Source organism: Medicago truncatula, chromosome 4 (assembly GCF_003473485.1).
Source record: "Medicago truncatula cultivar Jemalong A17 chromosome 4, MtrunA17r5.0-ANR, whole genome shotgun sequence".
Classification (NCBI taxonomy): domain Eukaryota; kingdom Viridiplantae; phylum Streptophyta; class Magnoliopsida; order Fabales; family Fabaceae; genus Medicago; species Medicago truncatula.
This window is the reverse complement of record NC_053045.1, coordinates 48,827,278-48,848,539: the sequence shown is the minus strand read 5'-3', so window position 1 is coordinate 48,848,539 and position 21,262 is coordinate 48,827,278. Positions and strand designations below refer to the sequence as shown.

At 33.5% G+C, this 21,262-nt stretch overlaps 1 protein-coding gene across 3 annotated transcripts; it reads left to right on the top strand.

Moving 5' to 3' along the window:
* Window positions 1–2,282: 2,282 nt before the first annotated feature.
* LOC25493560 (uncharacterized) lies at window positions 2,283–7,552 on the top strand. 3 transcript variants are annotated; one of them, XM_039833461.1, is made up of 5 exons: window positions 2,283–2,825; window positions 3,193–3,285; window positions 3,397–4,356; window positions 6,084–6,856; window positions 6,992–7,552. In XM_039833461.1, exons 1-4 carry the CDS (start codon window positions 2,483–2,485, stop codon window positions 6,125–6,127), a joined length of 1,440 nt encoding a protein of 479 aa, XP_039689395.1. In that variant the 5' UTR covers window positions 2,283–2,482; the 3' UTR covers window positions 6,128–6,856; window positions 6,992–7,552. The 3 variants fall into 3 exon arrangements, with proteins under 3 accessions (XP_039689395.1, XP_039689396.1, XP_013457542.1); XM_039833462.1 differs by lacking the exon at window positions 3,193–3,285; XM_013602088.3 differs by having other exon boundaries at window positions 3,193–4,356.
* The last annotated feature ends 13,710 nt before the right edge of the window (window positions 7,553–21,262 follow it).

The window sequence follows — 21,262 nt, the reverse complement described above, 5'->3', positions numbered from 1 at the left end:
CTCAAGAGCACAAGTTAAATACCAAGGAATTAATCAAAGTCCATTAATTCTTTAATCATATTGGTTTATTATCTTTAAAATTAATTAGGGATTTTGCCTCAACATATTATACAAACACAAATTTAGCATTTTTGTTTTAGGATCAACATTGTTAAAAATAAAATGGTCAATACATGTTTACCTCTGTAATATTTGTAGTTTCTGATTTACCCTTTGTAAAAAGAAAATTTAGATTTCAACCCTGTTATTTGAAGATTTTTTACTTTTGGATCTTCATAAATTTTGACTGGGCAAAACCAATGACTTGGCATGAGGTAAACCAAAATTTGCTCAAATTATAGTGGGTAAAATCACCTTAAATTTTGAAATTTGATATCAAAAAAGTCCAAAATTAAAGAATATTCAAATTAAAAGATTGAAATTTAATTTTTTCTACAGAGGTAAACTATAAACCGCTAATATTACAGAAGGTAAATACATTAACCCAAAATAAAAAATATAAATTTACAAATAAACTCACAATCTCCAAGTTATTAACATAAAATGAAAAATGCATAAAAATATTGTGACAAAATCAAAGTGACTTAGTCAAAGATATTCATGTCTCCTGAAATATTGAGGATCTAGTTGTTGATTGAATCTGTAATTGATCAAAGTTGATATGTTAATATACACCAAACGAATATTACACGAATACGATAAATCAAACAATGTTGCATCAAAATAACGAACAAAACAATGTCAAAGTGAAACAACGAAATCTCGAAAGATTAACATAGGGGAAATGCCGAGTAAAAAAAAAAAACAAAAAGAAATCTCGAAAGATTAACATAGGGGAAATGTCGCTGTGACAATACTCTTATAATTTTAAGAACAATAAGTTTACTTGTATCCCTCTAGTTTATTATCTTTAATATTTACTTGATGTTTTTATTTATACAAAGATTATTATTTATAGAGATAATTTATTACTAATTTTTACAACACAAACACTCAAAAAGAAAGTTGGCACAACGGTCCCAATAGATTTAGTGCAACAATGATACTAAACCAAGGTAGCAGCAAAACACCATAGACTCGAAAAACACAAACCGATGCAGCAGACGATAGAAACATTTAGTATTTAATAGAAACATTTTTTTAGTATTTTTTTGGTTATATTTTTACTTTTTCATTAAAAAACATTTAATACAAATAATCAATTATGTGGATAAAATAGGGGGAGGGGGCAAAATCATGAAAAACATAAAATAGGGGGTAAAATTCCGAGTTTTAAAATAGGGAAGGCAAAATCCAGAATCAATAAAAATAGGGGGGTAAAATTCAAATTCAATCAAAATAGGGAGGTAAAAGTGCATTTAAGCCTATTTAATTTTATTACATTTGAACCAAAAATTGAATTCCTTGTGATGTTTTTGTCCAATTACAAAGCTTTATTTATAGTTCGAACATCCTTTAACAATTTCTTTTGAATTACCAGAGAGCTAACCATTCTCCTTGCCATGTTTCATTCTCGATAACATCCTCCTTTCCCTTATAAACAAAAAGGATTAATTGTACTTTTGGCTTCCTATCTTTTCAAAAGTTGTGATTTTGGTCCCATAACTAATTAAAATACAAAACAGCCCCATATGTATTGGATCTTTGCCAGTTTTTCCCCCAAAGCCACTTTTGAATTAGTCTTCGCTGACGTGGCACCCACAATGGTCGACACGTGGCACCTCACTTAAGGGATTTGGGTGTCACGTCAACGAAGACTAAGTCAAAAGTGATCTTGGGGCCAAAACTGCCAAAGATCCAATACATAGTGGACTGTTTTGTATTTTAATTAGTTAGGGGGTCAAAATCGTAACTTTTGAAAAGATAGGTGGCCAAAAGTGCAATTAAGCCAAACAAAAATGAAATAGAAACGGAATTATACATTAATTCAAATGAAACATAACAAACCAATATTTTTTATTTTGAAATTAAAAATAAAAAGAAAATAATTACAATGATTACCAAATAAGAGGTTGATAGATTGATAACCAGGATCTCTAAAAAAAAAAGATGGATAACTACTTTCGAGCCCCTACAAATTTTTACAAAGGGTCAAAATTGCAAAAGAGGTAAACATAAATGGCTCAAAAATAGTTATTGTATTTAGGGTGCCAAAATCGCAATATTTGAATATTTAGGGAACCAAAAACTGTAATTAAACCTAATTTTAACTATTGTACATGACATTGCCAATCATAATGTGCCACGTGGTATATTCATAATTTTTTTTTAAACACAAAAAACCTTTGTAAATCCAAAACAGCTGATAAAAAGAAAAACAGAAATGCAATTTCATCTCCCCTTGCCCATGGCCACAAGCTGTCGTCGAATCCGACCACCGTTATCGAATCCGACAACTGCGGAATCTGAAACCGCCGCCCAATCCGAACAAGCTCACGGCTAGATATTCGTTCCATATTGCTCTTTTCCTTTCTCCTCGACAATGTTTCCTCTTTTTCTGAAAATTTTTTCCTTTCCACCTTCTCGTCTTTCTCGCAAGGTTTTTACTACGTTTAAAGTGCGTGGGTTCTCATCATATTCTTCTCCTCCCAAGGTTTCAGTATCAGTATGGTGGCACATTGACAGCTGTCCCGTGCCCTCTGGGTTTAGCTTTTCCAAGGTAGCACCTTCAATTACGGCAGCCGTTAGAGCTAACGGGATTATGGGTACAATTCGTATTCGCGCTTATGGTGATGTCGTCGACAAAGAGGCTCTTAATTCAACCAACATTACTCTACACTCCTTTTTCGACGATTACCCTTTTCCATTGCACAAAACTTATACGGGTTCGTTCCTTTTCCTATCTATTGTTATTGTTATGTTCTTGTCAAAATTCATCATGTCTAGTACACATATAGTGGTAGGACTTAGACTATCTCCAATGGAAGGGTCTTAAACCCGCTACCTATTAGATACCCTATTGGGAGAAACCACTGCAGGGTCTTACTTAATACTCCCAATCTTAAGCGGGACCCGCAGTCTTCTAATATTAAAAATTTTGAAATGTATTGATATAAAGTTATTGATTGTTGATTGATGGGTGTCATTTAAGAAAGTTGTGTGAGATTTGGTTGTCTCAAAAGTTGTCATATAGATAGTTGTTCAAGTAAACACAGCTCTTTCAAATAATAAATAATGACCACATTGTTGCAGATACAAAGAACAATACCTATAAACATTTTCTTGCGGATCTTAATGATTGGGTTTCCGAAAATCCTCCACCACGACACCTCTTTTTGATATTTGGTAAGGAAGAATTCTCTAGCAGTGGCGTATTGCACCGGTTAAGAATGTGCAACTACAATATCTTGCTTGCATGTCCCGGATGGGCTCATGTTGATGCTCTCTGCCATGCAGCAACTATAATGTGGGAGTGGTCTTCAATGCTCAATGGGGATGACCTTACAGGAAAACATTTCAACTATCCTCCTGATGGTCCCACTAATTCATGCTATGAAAACTCAAATGCGCCTCTTGAAAACCCCTTCTCAGTTGTTGAGTTGCACACATCTTCACAAAATTCGGAGGAGATATCCAAACCTACCTTGGACATAAAGTCTTTTTCTAGGCAGGTTATGAAAATATTGTGTTCGCATCCAAATGGGATCTCCATAGGAGATCTTCGTGCAGAGTTGACAAAGTGTGATGTGCCTTTGGTTAAACGCTTCTATGGAAATAAAAAGTTTTCCGACTTTCTAATATCTATATCATATGTAGAGCTCCAGTATTTAGGAGGAGATAATTTTTGGGTGTGTTTGGTCCCATCAACGACATCTGCTGTTAAGAATAACCAGAAGGATGGTGCCACAACTCAAAAAGTGCGCAATGACGGTAAAAATATGGATAGAAGTGCAGATGGGGTTCCCAAAATATCCTCATCGTGTGTTAGCAGCGAGGGTGATGATTTAAAATCATTCCAATCTATCCCTTCACAAGGAAAACCTCTCGGGGAATACGCTGATGGTAAATCATCATATTTCTGTAGTTGGATTAGTAGTTGGTGGACATTTTTGAAAAGCAGGGCTAGTCATTTTGAAGAGCCCAAGTCATCAGAACTGCAACAGGATCTTAGTCATCCTCTGCAACCTCATTGGGATAACTTTAAATTTAGGGTTGCAGTATGGTGGGACTTTGACAGCTGTGGCGTCCCCTCCGGCATTAGCTTTTTGAATGTAGCACCTTCAATTATGGGAGTTCTTAGAGCCAACAGGATTAAGGGCCCAATTCATATCGACGCTTATGGCGATGTTTCTCAACTTTCACAGATCAAACAAGAAGCACTTTTCCTATCAGGCATTGATCTCCACCACGTTCCAGGTTCTTTTTTCTTACCTTATAACTAAAACTATTACCATCTTCATTTTCAGTTCTATTGTTTTTCTTTCTTTACTAGAAATTAAGGGGTGTATTGGTTTTGGATTTTATATGACTGTTTTATTAGGAAAAAAGTCCAATAGGTTTTAAAAGACTTTGGAGGAATTTTCCGAGTTTTAAGACTCCGCCGAGCTTTCGAAACATTTTTGTTTTGAATTTAAAGGATTTGTATCATAAGAATTTATATGATTTAAAAGGATTTTTTGCCTTGTGAGATTTGATAAGACTTTGATGATTGCTAGCATACATTCAAAATTTAAGAGAATCAAAGACATAAATAACAAAAAACGATAATGTTGAGATAAAGAAAAGTAAAATTAGTACGATTATTATTTATTTCACTGCAACTTCATAGTCTCAAAAGCAAGCGTAAAAAGATTATTATGGCATAAACCAATTACATCAAAAGAAACTTCATAAAAAAAATTAAGAGAAAACTTATTAAGATTATTATTGCAGTAGACTTTTACTTCATTTTTTTTTCTTATGTGATCTCCTTATACTTTTTGTTTTTCAATTTTTTTTAATCATTGATCGACATAATGCCAAGGGTAAAAATAATGAGAGCACCTAACAAAGTTTGTTGATAGCGAGATTAAGAAATTGAGAGCAGAATCAAGAGCAGTAAAAGAGAAGTTGCTGATCACTTTATTTGCAATACATAGGATAGGAGTTATAATGATGGATAAACTTTGAGGAGAAAAAGGAAGAGAGAGATAGAAATACTCACTTGAAGAGGTCTACAAGCGGGGAATAAGGGCAATCCGGTGCACTGAAGCTCCCGCATACGCAGGGTCCGGGAAGGGCTCCCACCATTTGGTGTATTGTACGCAGCCTTACCTTGTTTTTACACAAGAGGCTGTTTCCAGGACTTGAACCCGTGACCTTATAGTCACATGACAACAACTTTACCAGTCTACAAGCAGGGAATGATAGAGTTAAAAAGTCCCATGAGTATAGGTGGGATTGTTTGATGGGTGTAGTGTTTATAGATTGTACTTGTTGAATAAGAGAGAAAAGAGAGACATATGCTAAAAACTAGTCTGAATAACACTACGGAAGGTCTATTATATAGGAGATTACAAAAGGAATATTCTACATAATATTTTATCCTAAGTAACTTAGAGATTAAGCTAGAATATATTTACAATGTAAATATAATTGTTTACTATTTAATTAAATATTAAAGGTACTAAAAAGTCTTGTACAAAATCTATTTAGTAAAGTAATTCCTCAAAATTCGTGTTTTTTTTTCTTTCTTTCTACCTACGGATTCCTTTTTAAGTTGTAAGAAGTCTCAAATGAATACAATTGAGTTTTGTGAAACTCTCTTTACAAAATCTTGAAAATCCTAATTGAATACCATACGATTTTTTATATGATATAAAAGTCTTGATTATTCCAATTTTTTTTAAATACACCGATATCAAGAATCAATTTTTGAAATGTTGAACATTGCTCTTTAGTTATCACAATGAGGTAGACGACTTGTAGTTTGAATGTAGTGTCCTTGTTTGTTATGGAGCTTGGTTCTTATGGTTTGAGATGGATGTGCAACCAACAAATCAGTTTTAGAATCTTGTCCATACAACGACTTACTCAAATGTATCATTCAATCTTATCTTCTTTATCTTTTAAAATAATAATGACCTTTAACTACTCTGTTACAGGTGGAAAGAACAAGAACAAATGCTTTGTGGATTGGTTTTCTTAAAATCCCTCACCCATACACCGCTTTTTGATATCTGGTGATAAAGACATAGACTTCTCCTGCATATGGCTTCGAAACTTTTATAGGAGGGAGAACGACAACATCTTCCTTGCATGTCCAGGAAAGGATCATGGTTATGTCAGCAGATCAGCATTTATAGTATGGCAGTGGTCTTCAATGCTCAAGGGGAAATATCTTACTGGAAAATATTTCATGTCTCCTTGTGGTTGGTATGCTAAGGCGCGGATGCCTCTTTAATACCCTCCCGGGTGGTATAGAAACTGGAAGGTGCGTCTTGAAAATCCCTTCTTAGCTGCTGAGGAGCCCACATCTACACCAAATGTAGAGATCCATAAACTTTCTTCGTACTTAAAGCTTTTTGATGTAGATCCAAAGGTGTGTTATAGGCGGGTTAGGGAGGTATTGAGTTCGCACCCGAACGGAATCTCCATCGGAGAACTTCAGACGAGATTGGGTATTCCTGGAAATAATATGAAGTATTACAAAGTGGTAGCATCTATACCACAAGTACAACTCTTGTATATAGGATATCGTAATTTTTGTGTACGTTTGATCCCATCAAACAACATCTACCGCTGAGAAGAAGAAGCAGAGGGATGTTGATCATTCAGAAATGCCTGTGTTATTTTCTACTGATTCTTTTGGGGATGATGTGGAAACTTTTGTTTTCTCATCTAGAGGATCACGTCTTATTTCCCGTTCAGTAAGCAGGTTTGCAAGATTTCTAGTTCTTTTCTTTATAACTATCTCTTTCGCAATGCAATATTTTTTATGATCATTATGTAGCTACTTGTTGAAGGAATAATTCAATAGTAACAATTTCCTACATGTTTTTTATGTTGTCAGGGAGGATCTGGCTCATAGATTACAAAGGCATGTACCCAGGTTTTTTATGTCTCTCACCGAAAATGAAATCCTTCAATTGGTGGAATTGTTGATAACAAAGTTTAAATGGTTGAAGGAAAGCCCCTCAGAAGCATTTCCTTTTATTTTAACTCAATCTGTTAGGTTTCGACCAAAAAAAAGAAAAACCTCAATCTATTAGGCTAACTATGCCTACTTTATAACTGAAAGAGCTGCTAATTGATGGCACATGGAGCAGAATTCTTGAGATCCGTCTTCTCAGCCCCTCCCTCTGTTTAGCAAGCCCGATAAGTTAGAGGACTAAAGGATCAATTGAGCCAATCAGATACTACGATCCTTAATGCAAGATTTAAGTACTTTAGCTTTGAATTAAATTTTGTAATGAGTTTCAGAACTTGTTCTACTATAAAGGCTATAACCCAATATATGAAAATAAATCGTAAGAATAGGTATAAAAACTATTGGATTTATTAGCCTATTTATCATAATATAAATTATTATTTGTCATTTGTCCTAATAATCATTAAAATGAAGGTGATTGAATATTTGTGTATTTATGTACTTTGTCGTTTTATGTTATTAACATGGTAACATAAGTTTGTTTTCAGATTCATCATTTTTGTTTTTAGCAAATTTATATTGTATTGATGTAATCTACTCACAATTTGAATGAATAAATATCGTTTATTTTTAATCAAAACACAAAGCAAAACTAAGAATAACTCTGATCATATATTTTCTTTAAAAATAATAATTAAGGTCATAAATTAGTATTATATATATAATTTCAATTCTAAATATATACTCCCTCCGGTCCTATTTATAAGAGAAATTTAGATCAACAAAAGTGAATGTATTTGGACTGAATTTTTAACTGGATATATCAACTTTTGTTGATCCAAATTTCTCTTATAAATAGGACCGGAGGGAGTTTTTTTTAAGGGAATTCTAAATATAGATATGAAATACTTTTTTATAGATATAATAATCTCACTTCTAAATATAGATATATATTAGTTTTATAAAAATAAAAATAAAAAGATATAGATATAGATTGGCGTTTTTTAATTTTGAAAAATAGGCTAAGGACTTTTCTCAATAGAAATTTCAAAGGTAAAAATCAAAGCTTTTTTTACAAGGATCAAAATCAAAGTGCCTCTTATTTACATGGACCAAAAACAGGTGGAATTTAGCATGGAAAAGGCAACTTTTTTCCCACCATAGAAAATGTTTTCTTAACGATTTGATTAAATAAAGAACACAATCTTATCATGCTCCTTTAACATTAGATTTTTTCTCACTTTCTTCCCCAACCATTCTCTCCCAAAGATGTTTCAGTTCTGCAGCTCAATTTTCCCACTTTCATACTTTATCAACCCAACAATTTTCAAACACCTCAATAATAATGATTTTCATGTGAATAATGGCAATACTCTTCAAGATGTATATCAACCTCTTTTTAGATTTTATTTTTTATCTTAATTTCAATGGAGTCACTACATCTATCAAATTAGAAAACCCTTTTTCCTTTTTCTAGTTTTGGGACAAAACAAAACCCACAAAAATTGAAACAAGGGTTTTGTTTCTGCATTCCATCGTACTAATCATGATCTTAATAACTCCCATGTGAAGACAAATTCTTCTTTTTGAACTTTAGAGGACGACATAATGCATATCTTTATATATAAAAGTTAACCCGTAAATTAATTTTTAATCTAATTTTAACCTAGATTTTATGATGATTTTTACGTTATTACCCCCATGTTCAATTAAATCAGTTTAATTAAGAGATAAACTTTAAAAATCGTTACTCCCATTGCTCCTATTTTGTTTCCAACCCAAAAAACCACTGTCAGCTATTAACGTATTTCTCCTACGTTTTCAGGAATCTAATGTAACCTTCCGGTGAGGCCACCCCATCTATTATTAAGTTTCCTATTCAGGGTGGGGTGGGAAAGGATAGAGGGAACTACCATACCGAGGGAGAGATACTTGGAAAACCGAAAGAAAGGTGCGAGACTATATCCACATCGATTCAAATCATTAAGTGTGAGTTTTGATGACAAAACTCTTACCTGGCGTGTCGAAAAGGTGAGGGTGCTCCTCCCGCATCTTATCCTCTAGTTCTCATGTAGCTTCGCGCTCGGAATGATTCCTCCACGACGTATGGAATTGTGAGCGTCCTGAGTACCTGATCCTTTCTGTCAACAATCTTCTCCGGGCGTTCTTCATAAGTTAATTTCTTATCTACAACCATATCCTCTATCAACCAGATATGCTCGTACGTATTTCCTCAGCATGGATACGTGGAATATTTTGTTTCCAACCCTATAACAATTTCCTCCTATTTTGTTTCCAACACAACAATAAACAGATAAACATAAACGTATTGCTCCTATTTTGTTTCCAACCCAAAAAACCACTGTCGGCTGTTAACGTATTTCTCCTATTTTGTTTCCAAACTATCAAAACTCTTTTATTTGTCTTGCAGTTTTTAACCTATTTCTTGACCTATGGCTGGAAGAAACATAGAAACTCTCCTCTCCTATCACTGCCTGACTGGTAAACACTTCAACACATATTCATAAATATGTAATTATTTTTTTGTTGCGGTTTTTTTTTTTGTTGTTGTTTATACATAACGAAAATTTCACTTTCGTTCATTGACAGGTCCTCTCTTGAAAAACCCAGTTTCAGAATATGATAAAGCAATCAACAAGCTACAAATGAAATACAGAACATACATCGTCGAGTATGACTTCGAAACTGTGAGTATGCTTTCCTTTTCGTTGTAGTATCAGAATGCTATATATTTGTCTTCCTAATTTAAAACTTCCATCTGCCTATTGCAACCTATTATAGCCCATTATGCAAGCCTCATGCTTCATATTACATTGCCCCATGATTTTGTTGTTTTCACCAGGGTGCCGTATGCTTACCGAAAATGTTTGGCGGTGATTTTTCGAAATCTATAATCATGTCATTGATATTGTGACGATAAGAGAGAAGAGATCTTTTCGGCTAGAGATTGTGGTTGAAAGTTGTCTGCACATTAGTTCTGTTAATAAGGAAATGCATGGGTGGATCAAAAACGGGATAGTTGATAGTCTTGTGAAACCTATCAGTCAGCTTCATATCAAATCATCCAACACCAACAAAAATTAGAGTAACCCACGCTCCTAGACTAATCCCATAAAAGTCCCGAATTGGTTTCCATCCCTTTGTTAAAAAAAAGCCACCATTGATGTTATCGACCAAGACCTCAAATTGATTGCCTTTTGGATCAGTTAATGTTGCAAAGCGTCCAATCCGATCTCCAAAATCACCGCCAAACATTCTCGGTAAGCATACGACACCCTGGTGAAAACAACAAAATCATGGGGCAATGTAATATGAAGCATGAGGCTTGCATAATGGGCTATAATAGGTTGCAATAGGCAGATGTATGTTTCAAATTAGGAAAGCATACTCACAGTTACAAAGTCATACTCGACGATGTATGTTCTGTATTTCATTTGTAGCTTGTTGATTGCTTTATCATATTCTGAAACTGGGTTTTTCAAGAGAGGACCTGTCAATGAACGAAAGTGAAATTTTCGTTATGTATAAACAACAACAAAAAAAAACCGCAACAAAAAAATAATTACATATTTATGAATATGTGTTGAAGTGTTTACCAGTCAAGCAGTGATAGGAGAGGAGAGTTTCTATGTTTCTTCCAGCCATAGGTCAAGAAAGGATTTTTGGGTTGGAAACAAAATAGGAGAAATATGTTAATAGGAGGAATAGGATTATGTTTATCTGTTTATTGTTGTGTTGGAAACAAAATAGGAGGAAATTGTTATAGGAATAGAAGGAATAGGAAGAACGATTTTTAAAGTTTATCTCTTAATTAAACAGGTTTAATTGAACACGGGGGTAATAACGTAAAAGTCATCATTAGGGTTAGGTTAAATCTAGGACAACAATTAGCATTCGGGTTAACTTTTATATATAAAGATTTTTATTGAGTCTAGAGTATATTTATATGATTTATGAGAATTAATGATTATGAGATGTGTGTTATTTCATTAAGTGGCCTTATTTTATTATTTAAATAGAATAAGATTTGAAAGTAAAAATAAATATTTAGATGAGGGGTTGTTTTGTGAATTTAGAGAGTTTTGTGGGAAAAGAAGAAATAAGATAAAATAGATGGGAAGAGATAAATAGGAGAAAGTAGGGTTAGAAAGTTTACACGTGAAACAAGTTTTGGAAAAGGGAGAACAAGAGGAGAGAAGAACCGAGAGAAGAAGCTGCCCAATCGAAATCCTAAGGTAAGGGTGGGTGTAACGCCCTAGTCGTTATTTTATTTATTTTGGAATTATTTAGAGTTTTTTATGTGTTTTTAAATGATATGTGTGATTTATGTGGTGTATAATATTTATTTATATAGTTTATTTTTATAATAATAGTAATAATTAAGAATTTGAATTATTTTATAAGGTTGGGGAGTTAATTAGAATTTAATAGAATTAAGGGGAGGTTAATAGGAAGAGGGGAGTTATACTTTGAGGAGTTAAGGAAAGAAAGAGTCAGAAAAACATAGTACGTGAAAACATCAGTTTTGGGAGAAACCAAGAACCAAGGGAGAGAAGAGCAAGTAGAGCCAAGTTCATCAATTTCTGTGTAATTCCTTCTACAATTCTAAGGTAAGGGTGAGGTTTACCGCAATTGTATAGGTTCTGAATTCTGATTTGTTTATGAGAGATTTGGGAGAAAATGGGTTTTTGATGAATTAATGAGTTTTGTGAGTAGGAATTGTTGCATTGATGGTAGAAATGGGTTTTGAATGCTTATAACCTTTCATTTCATATCTGTAAACCAATTTGGGGAGTGAATGGAAGAAAAATGGGATTTTTGGGTGAAAATCGCAGAATTCACGAGTCTGAACTGTCACGACTCGCTTGGCGAAGCATTTTCGCCTGGCGAAATTTCGCCATTTTCTCGCCCTGGCGAACTGTCCTGTAGAAATTCCCGAGAGCACCCAGTTTGAGTCCGCCATGGCGAGTAGACCCCTCGCCTGGCGAGAAGCCAGTTTTTTTGTAGGCTTCGCCTGGCGAGCCAAGTATTCCGCCTGGCGAAATTGCCCAGTTTTGAGTGCTGATTGTCGTTAGTTGAATGAAGCTTGATGTATGAGCATGTTGGTGAATAACTGTGCATTTTCTGATGTTATTGGACTGAATATATTGAACTGTAATTAACTGTGATGAATGCATTTATCTAATTGAGTTATGCATAATGTTGCATTACGGAGTAGTGAGTCGTATAAGTACATATGCATTAGTTGGAGTTGTATGTAGATATACACAAGCGGAGTCAGTTGCATAAGCATACAGCGGTGAGGGTTTCGGTCCTGGAATGCCTTGTCATTCAAAGTGGTGGAACACAATGTTGTTCAAAGCGGTGTTTAACGGTGAGGACTCATGTCCTGATAAAAGAATGCTTTAACCATTCTATAGCGGTGAGGGCTCCGGCCCTGTTATGGTACCACATGCATTGTAGATGAGTCTTAGTGGAGTTATGGAGTGTGCGTGAGTCGATGTTGTTGGTTTTTAATTTACCATTGTTGCTAATGTTGATAAAGATGATATTATATATATGTTGATGAATTATTATCATGATAGGGTGTTAGATTCAATTGATGAATTTATTTATCTATATTTTGTTGTGAATCTCACCCCTTCTGCTTGAAAATGTTGCCCTTCCTATGGGTAACTTACAGGTGATCCTGAGTAGTAGGTGGTGGCTCAATGTCTAGGGCTCTGATACGTACGGGATGGAATTACTTTATTTATTTTTCATTCCTATGTATCAATTTTAAGACTTGTTGATGTAGCCCTATGTTTGTTGGATTTCTGATGTTTAGGCTTTTATGCCAAGATTTATTATGGAGGTTTTAAACAGTTGTTGTTAATTTGATGAGAATATTCCGCTGCTATATGAATGATAATTTTGATGGATGTTTATTAAATAGATTTCATATTCTATTTAAGAAATTTTAAAAATGTAGTGTGACATGCCCGTTTGGTTTAATACTCTGATGCATGTTTATTTATTAATTAATTGATTATTGGAAACGGGGTGTTACAGTGGGACTAATCTTAAGTCTTTGATTCTGAAATTGGATTTAACATGTTAGGTTTTAAGTTTTTGGAGAATTTGAGAATTAGGGTTAAAAAGTGATAAATTGATGATTAGATGATGGAAACGTGTTGAATTAATGTAGAAACTGAGTATAGACCTTAGATAATGCATAGGATGATGATTAGAATCAGTTTTTAAGGTTAAAACCATGAGATTGGGTGATTTTTATGAAAATCTGCAATTCTGCCCGAGCTGAAATTCATCGCTCGCCCTCGCGAGTGATGAACTTCATCGCTCGCTTCGCGAGCAATCTTCCCTCGCCTCGCGAGTGAACCCAGATGTTGCTCGCCATAGCGAGTTGACCAGTGAGGAAAACATGATTTTGTAATTTAACCTTTTGGGAGAAGTTTTAGATGATTTTGAGTACCTTAATATGTATAAGAATGATTAGGCAAGTTTTTAGATTGAAATTGGATGTACAGAAGTTTAAAATGGGATTTTTGGGTGAAAAATGTCAAGTTCCCGAGAGCACCCAGTTTCTGGTTCGCCAAGGCGAACAGCCAATTTCTTGAACTCGACATAGCGAGTAAAGTGGCTCGCCTCGCGAGCTGCACAGTGTCAGACAACCTTGTTTAGGGTTCTTGTGATCTTTGTCGCACGAGATGTTATGAGTTGATCCTTGTGCTAGGAATGAAAGTTTATTATAATACTGTTGATGTTCGATGAGTCTGATATAAGATGTTTTGATGTTGTTAATGATGTGAAATATTTGTAAATGCATTATGTGGATTATATATGATGTTTATGTTGATGTTGATTATCATTTGATATTTTTATATCTTGAGATGTTTATGTGTTGCCTGTGTTGCTGTTGAATCTTAATCAAGATGTAAATAGATGATTGATGTTGTTAGTAATGTGATATAGTTATATATGCATGATGTGGATTATATATGATGTTTAAGTTGTGTTGATTATCATTTGATATTGTTATATCTTGAGATGTTTATGTGATGTTTGTGTTGCTGTTGAATCTTAATTAAGATGTAAATGTTGGTATAAGTTGTAAGTCGTTGTTCCAAAGTATTGGAGTCAAAAACAAGTTGATGATGTTGTCCATGTTGTAAGTTGTTGAGTTCATGCATACTCATTCAAGTTGAGGGCTTGATGCCCTGTGAGCCTTTGCTCAAACACGTTGGGGGCTTGATGCCCTGTGAGCTTTTTCTCTTTAAGTTGAGGGTTTGATGCCCTGTGAGTGTATTTATGCTCAATAAGTTGAGGGCTTGACGCCCTGGATTGGTACCACATGCATGATTAAGATGTAGAAGTTGCATTATCGAGTTTTAAGAAGTTGAAGTTGCATTGTCAAGTCGAAGTTGTTAATGTCGCATTGTCGTTGTCATTAAGTTGTGATTGTTCAATGAATTGTTATTGAAGAACTATGTGGAGTATTAGTAATATTATTGTGGTTGTTTATGAGATTACATAACGATGTTTATGATTGTTGTTATGATGAATACATGTTGTTGTTTATGAGTGGTTGATGAAGAATTATTATTATGAATTGATGATGTTTACATTGTTGATAAATGGTTATCCATGAGATGTTAAGTTGTTAAGTTGTCTTCTATTCATAAGTTGCTAATGAAATGTTTTATGAAGAATTATTATTAGGATGAATTAATGATGTTTATGTTGTTAAATGTAATTGATGAATTATATGCTTATTATTATTGTTTGAGAAATCTCACCCCTTCTCCTTGGAAATGTTGCCTCTATATGTGGGTAACTTGCAGGTAACCAAGAATAGGTGCAGTCGTGTGAGGATTTCTCTCGCGTGTGTCTTAGGTGCTCTGATACGCATTATTTTAGGATTTCTTTTGTTATTGTTTTCTGTTCCTTATGTATTATTTTATGAATTTTCATGAACATGTTGTCGAATTGGATTTTATGAGATTTTTATGATTAGGCCTTCGTGCCAAAGATTGTTTTAAATGTTGAATAAATTCCGCTGCGAAGTATTACATATTATGTTGTTGGATTTTTGAAGGATAAATAGTTATTTAATTCCGTTTATGATTTTATGAAAAGAAGTGTGACATTCCGTTTATGTGGAAATACTCTGATTATATGTGAAATTTTTATATTGGGAAAACGGGATTTTACAGTTCCAACTTTACAAGCCTTGCCTAAGTCCTAAGTCCATATGAACCGTAGACCCAACTTGTAATCCCTTTAGTTCACAAAAAGTCCATTCCCAGCAAAATCCGAAAATTACCAAAGTTCAAGTTTCTAACAAAATAGAAAATCCCAAATTCGAATGAGCAAATCATGTTCCAGTAGTTTTAGGAGTACAAACAAGTTGAAAGAAGTATTTTACAAAGCTCGGATTGGTCTCCTAAAGCCTGGAACGAAAATTAAAGGTTGCTGAAACTGGACATGTTCGCTTAAGCGACCATCTTGTTCGCTTAAGCGAACAAGTTCCAGAAGCTAACAGTAATGTACGCTTACTGTTCGCTTATCAGTTCACTTAAGCGACCGAGCTCCAGAATCTACTGTGATTGTTCGCTTACGCGTTCGCTTAAGCGAACAGTCATAGTTTTGCAGAAAAATAATACGGGTTTCAACCTTTTTTCATCCAAAAATTCCAATTTTGATCTCCCAAGATTCAATTATGTTTCCAAAGTTCGTTTACAGGTCATAGTACTCAAAATGGCTCTCAAGAACACATCAAAGATGACAACAAATACCATTTAAACATAATTCACCAAATCAACCCCTTTTTACAAAACCAACAACAACAACTTATTTCTCATCATCAAATCATGATTTATGAACACCCAAGCCACGAGTCATCAACAACAATATCTCTTAGCAACAACAACATCAATTAACATGATTCTCATCACAATTCAACAACAACATAGCACAATTCAACAATTGGAGTACAATTCACAATGCATCATTTTCACATACTATGAACATGCAATTTCACCAACAACAATTCAATTATCAGCAATTTCATGTATTCAAACATATCATCATAACTAGAGCACGAATTTCAACAACTATGAACAAAGTAATCATTTATTCAATTAAGCACTTAACCATGCAATTATTGAAAAATTACAACTAATTGATTATGGTTGAAATCTAACCCCCTTACCTGAAGTAGCAAATAATCCTAGTCAAAGCTTCAATTTAGCTCCTAGATTCTCTATCACCTCTTGAGTCTTCAAGCTTCTCTCCCTTCTAACCCTTTTTCCTATTCTCTTGCACTTTCTCTCTCTACCTCTCTCAAAATCTTATGAAATGAAAAATGAACCATATTTTCTCTTAAGACAAGGTTTATATAGGCTATTCTCAAATGAGCTTAACCCTAATGCCTTAGTGGACTTAACTCACTCAATCACAATTCTAAAATGTTTCTACTCACCTAACGGTAAAATAATAACAATGGTCATATATCGGCTCACAACTAATTACTACATTAATAACTTAGTAAAATAATGGTTTTCACTTGAAACACTAAAAATAATCCTCACCATGAATTTACTAAAGTACCCTTACTTACCAAATGACCAAATTACCCTTCTAACACGAAAATCCATTAAAATGCACACAATGATAAATAATCACACACAAGCACATAAAAACACATATTAAAACAATTAAAATAATTCTATCGAAAATCGGGCTGTTACAATTTGCACATTATATTTCAAAGGATATCTCATACTTAAACTTATAATGAGGATAGCGTGATATGTAATAACATTATAATCAAACGACTGCAACCAAAGTTCTTATATATGCAAAATAGAAGATGAAGAAAAAATATCAATTAAGTGAATTGATAAGTAATTCTTATATCAATTAACTTTTCTTTGTAACCAAAAAAATTAACTTTTCTTTGATTCTATACATATAAGATAATTCATACAAAATTAAGCTCTTGATACATATAAGTAATTCTTATATTAGCATATCTGCCTCCACAATCTTGAGTTCCAACATACAACCAACCAAAACCCAAAACAGATCGAATCTGAAAAGGGGTAATGTTTTACATCCGTCAACAGAACAATCACCCAACATGGCGGAAGACGCGGCAACATTGTAACAAGAACGGACTAAACTACAACAGTAACAAGAACCAAAGAGGCATGTTTTTGAGCTGCTGAAATTGTGGTACGATTTTTAGCAGCGCGCTACGATTTTAAGGAAGGATCTGGAAGGAATTTAGGGTCTTGAAGGAATCGTGGCGCGATTTTGCCAACCGTGGCGCGATTTTGCGCGCATCCAGATTTGCCTATTTAAGATGAAGTCAGTTCCAAACACAAGGGTTAGGATTTGGAGAGAGCAAAGTGCGATTTTAACACTACAAGACAGCTAGGAGGGCGATTTCTTCAACCTTCTATCATTTCATGTATGTTTTGATTCCACTATTGATTATGCTATTTGTAAACTCAATTATGAGTAGCTAAATCTCTTAGAGATTAGGTCTGAGATGATTCTTTGTAACCCTAATTGAACCACGTTGCTGTGAAACTCTATTTATTGTGAATGACAATCTAGTTTTTATTCAATTCAATTGTTCTTAATGCTTTTTATATTCTGATCAAATATAAACATGATTTAGTGAGAATGAATGACTACTGACCATAGCTTTCTACTTAGACAGAATTGAATTGTTCTAATAATCATGGTTAGTCTAGGAATTGATAATCCTTTATTAGTGATATTAGGTTAACGTTCTTAAAACCTTCAAAGATTATTAGACCACCTAAGGAATTAAGGGCTGTAGTTTGAGAAGAGAGTCCTAAGTCAAGGGATTGATTAGGACTATTTTGTTAACTATCGTGGAACTAGAAAATCATTCATAAGAATAGGTGCAGTATACCAATTAGGGGAACATAGATGATTCAAAAGACCTGATCTCATCTCTCTTCATATTTTCTAACCAAATCTATATTTTCTAATTCAATCTTTATTTTATATTATTTAATTTTATGCAATCAAATAAAATCTAAACAAAATAATTTATACATCCTAAATATTTACTTTATTACTAAATTGAGATTAACACAGTCCTCGTGGGAACGATATTTTTACTACTTCGATAGTATTTAGTACACTTGCTAAAATATTTATCACATAGCAACATATTCAATCACTAATCAAGTCATCGACATAAGCTCATCATTCATCAACAACAATCAAGAAAGGATTACTCACATTATTCTTCACTTAGCATACTTAACTCAACAAATATAATTCATCATTTCAAAGTTACAAGCAAGTAATTATCATTATCAAAGGAATCATCACATCATATATATACACATATATAATTATCACCTCATCACTATCACCAAAATAATTATCATCAAATACATTCACCAAGTGTATAAGCACGAGCAAGTAAGACAATGCAATTAGAGCATAATTCAATTATTCACAACCGTCAACAAAATTCACCAATGTACATATACACCAATCCACATAATCACAACATTCACTAAATTCCACCAATGCACAAATTCATTAGGTCACATATTCAATTATGACACGACTCATCAATTACTCAAATGCATGCAATGTTCTAGACTCTTCTAGATGCATGCGGTACCGTCGTCACCAACGTCTAGGCCGTCGCCCCATGATGCCAACTGAACATCATATGTAAGAGTACCCCTCCTCTTACAATTTGGATATAAAATCCGTCACCATCAGTCATGAATGCATGAACATATGACTCGACAACAATGCATATGTTCACACAAACCATTCACCGCATTGGATATAAAATCCGTAACCATCAGTCATGTATGTATAAACATATATCTCAACAACAATACATATGTTCATACAAACAATTCACCACAATCTCACCAAACACTTAGCATATATGCATTCACCAACAATTCACAGTTACTTGACATATATGCACTCACCAACAATTCACCGCAATCATTCAACATATATATATATTCATCAACAACATCATAATTAATCAATATATATGTATTTACAACTATCATCTTCTTCTCATAATTCAATATCAATACATGAATTTCCCATATTCCAAGTAAGGATGAAATACAATAATCTTATGATGAACATCATATCGAACACTTAACAAGTCACTCACATAACTTCATTTAACCATACAAAGCTATTCACCAAAGATTTACAAGTTAAATGGCTTTAAAGAATCATTATCGACAAAGTCTGTATCAAGTAGCAAAACGGCCAACATTGATAATTTTTAAAGCTAGGTAACTTATTCAAGTTTTAAAACCTACAATTCAATCTTAATCCATCATGTAGTCATGATTTCAATAACTCAATACACCTTCAAAATCTTCATCGTTAAATTAAACGGAGATACAAATCCACACCAAAAAAAGATAAGATTCACCAACAAAAAAAAATGGAGATACAAAATCATTATTATCACAGTTTTGAGTAATATTCCAAAAAAACAAACATTAAAATCATCTCAAACGGCATATATTTTTTCTTAAATAATAATGAATTAAATCATATAATTGTTCATGAACTTAAACAACTACTTTGATTTGTTTAAATAATAGTATAATAAAATTTTAATCATTGGCCAAAATCTAACATATTTAATTTTAAAATAATTAATTTTTTTTTTTGTGTGGTGAGAATGCGATTGAATATGAGTTGCCTTCCGAATTTTTTATTCTTTTTGTTTATAATTTTAATTTGATTATTTATTATTGGAAATTAACCATTTAAAATTAGTCTAATATGACATTTGTCCTTGTGAACTTAGCTCAATGGTAAGGACAATGCATAATATATGCAAGGTCGGGAGTTCAAACTCCGCCACCACAAAAAAAGTCTAATATGACATTTAAAGTTAAAAAATCTACGATTTATAATAACATTTAAAGTATCTTTCCTTCTCGTGGTTGAAGGAGAAATTACAGTTCTAATCAATTACCATGGTTGGTGGCTTAGTCCCCTAGCAACGTTGGGCTACGAATAGTTATTTCTTTCACTCTTCCTTTTTAGTTTTATTTTTTTCGAATTGTAAATATTGTACAAACTTTCTTGTTTTTCCTGGTCACACCTTGTGCTAGGAACGACTTGTTCTGTTGATAATATATACAATTTTAGTTTCTTAAAAAAAAACATTTGAAGGAATAATGAAGAAGACAAAAATGAAAAAAAACATTTTAGTTTCTTAAATATTGTACAATTTTTGTTCTGTTGACACATGTTATATGGCTGAGAAACACCAGTAAAAGACAAAAATGCCCCCTCGACAGTTAACTATCGAAATAATAAACTGACTGCAATTAACTACCGAAGTTCCTTCGGCAGTTAACTGCCGATGAAAAAAGGGAAGAAAAAAAAAAACCATCGGCAACTATTTCATACCTTTTTTATTATACTGAAGCACTCCTCTTGCAGTACAAGACTCTATAATTTTAAAATCTTCAGAAATAAATAATTTTCCAACTCTTGCGGTACAACTAAGAGATAAGAGAATATACTCCACTACAATAATCACAACATCAATTTTGCATTGAGACTAAGGGATAATTATTAAATTGACTAAGGTATGAAATAGTTCCTCGACACTTAAGTGCCGATGGTTTTTTTTTCTTTCCTTTTTTCGTCGGCAACTGTCGAAGGAACTTCAGTAGTTAACTGTAGCCGGTTTATTATTTCGATAGTTAACTGCCGATGGGGCATTTTCGTCTTTTACTGGTGTTTCTCGGCCATATAACTAGGGGTGTTCGCGGTGCGGTTTGGTTCGGTTTTGAGCATAAAAGTCATCCAAACTGCGAGATAAAAAAGCATGCGGTTTGGTTTGGTTCAGTTGATTTTTAAAAAGTCATCCAAACCAAACCAAACCAATGCGGTTTGGATTGGTTTGGTTTGTGCGGTTTATCGCGAGATAAAAAATATTACATTAACTCTAATATTGCCAACTTATTACAAAATAAACATAGGGCATTTTATTTTGTTGTTTATATGATAAAATATTAGGTAAAACTTATATCAAAATAGGTAAAATTAAGAAGAAACATAAGCATGAAACAAATTATTGGGAAGAAAAGGAAACAAATTCATCACTGGAAA

Excerpts from the sequence above, each read along its gene's own strand:
- LOC25493560 (XM_013602088.3), top strand. The coding sequence starts at position 2,483 with ATGTTTCCTCTTTTTCTGAAAATTTTTTCCTTTCCACCTTCTCGTCTT. Across the intron at positions 2,826-3,192 it reads ATTGCACAAAACTTATACGG|ATACAAAGAACAATACCTAT; the intron begins GTTCGTTCCTTT and ends ACATTGTTGCAG. Across the intron at positions 4,357-6,083 it reads TGATCTCCACCACGTTCCAG|GTGGAAAGAACAAGAACAAA; the intron begins GTTCTTTTTTCT and ends ACTCTGTTACAG.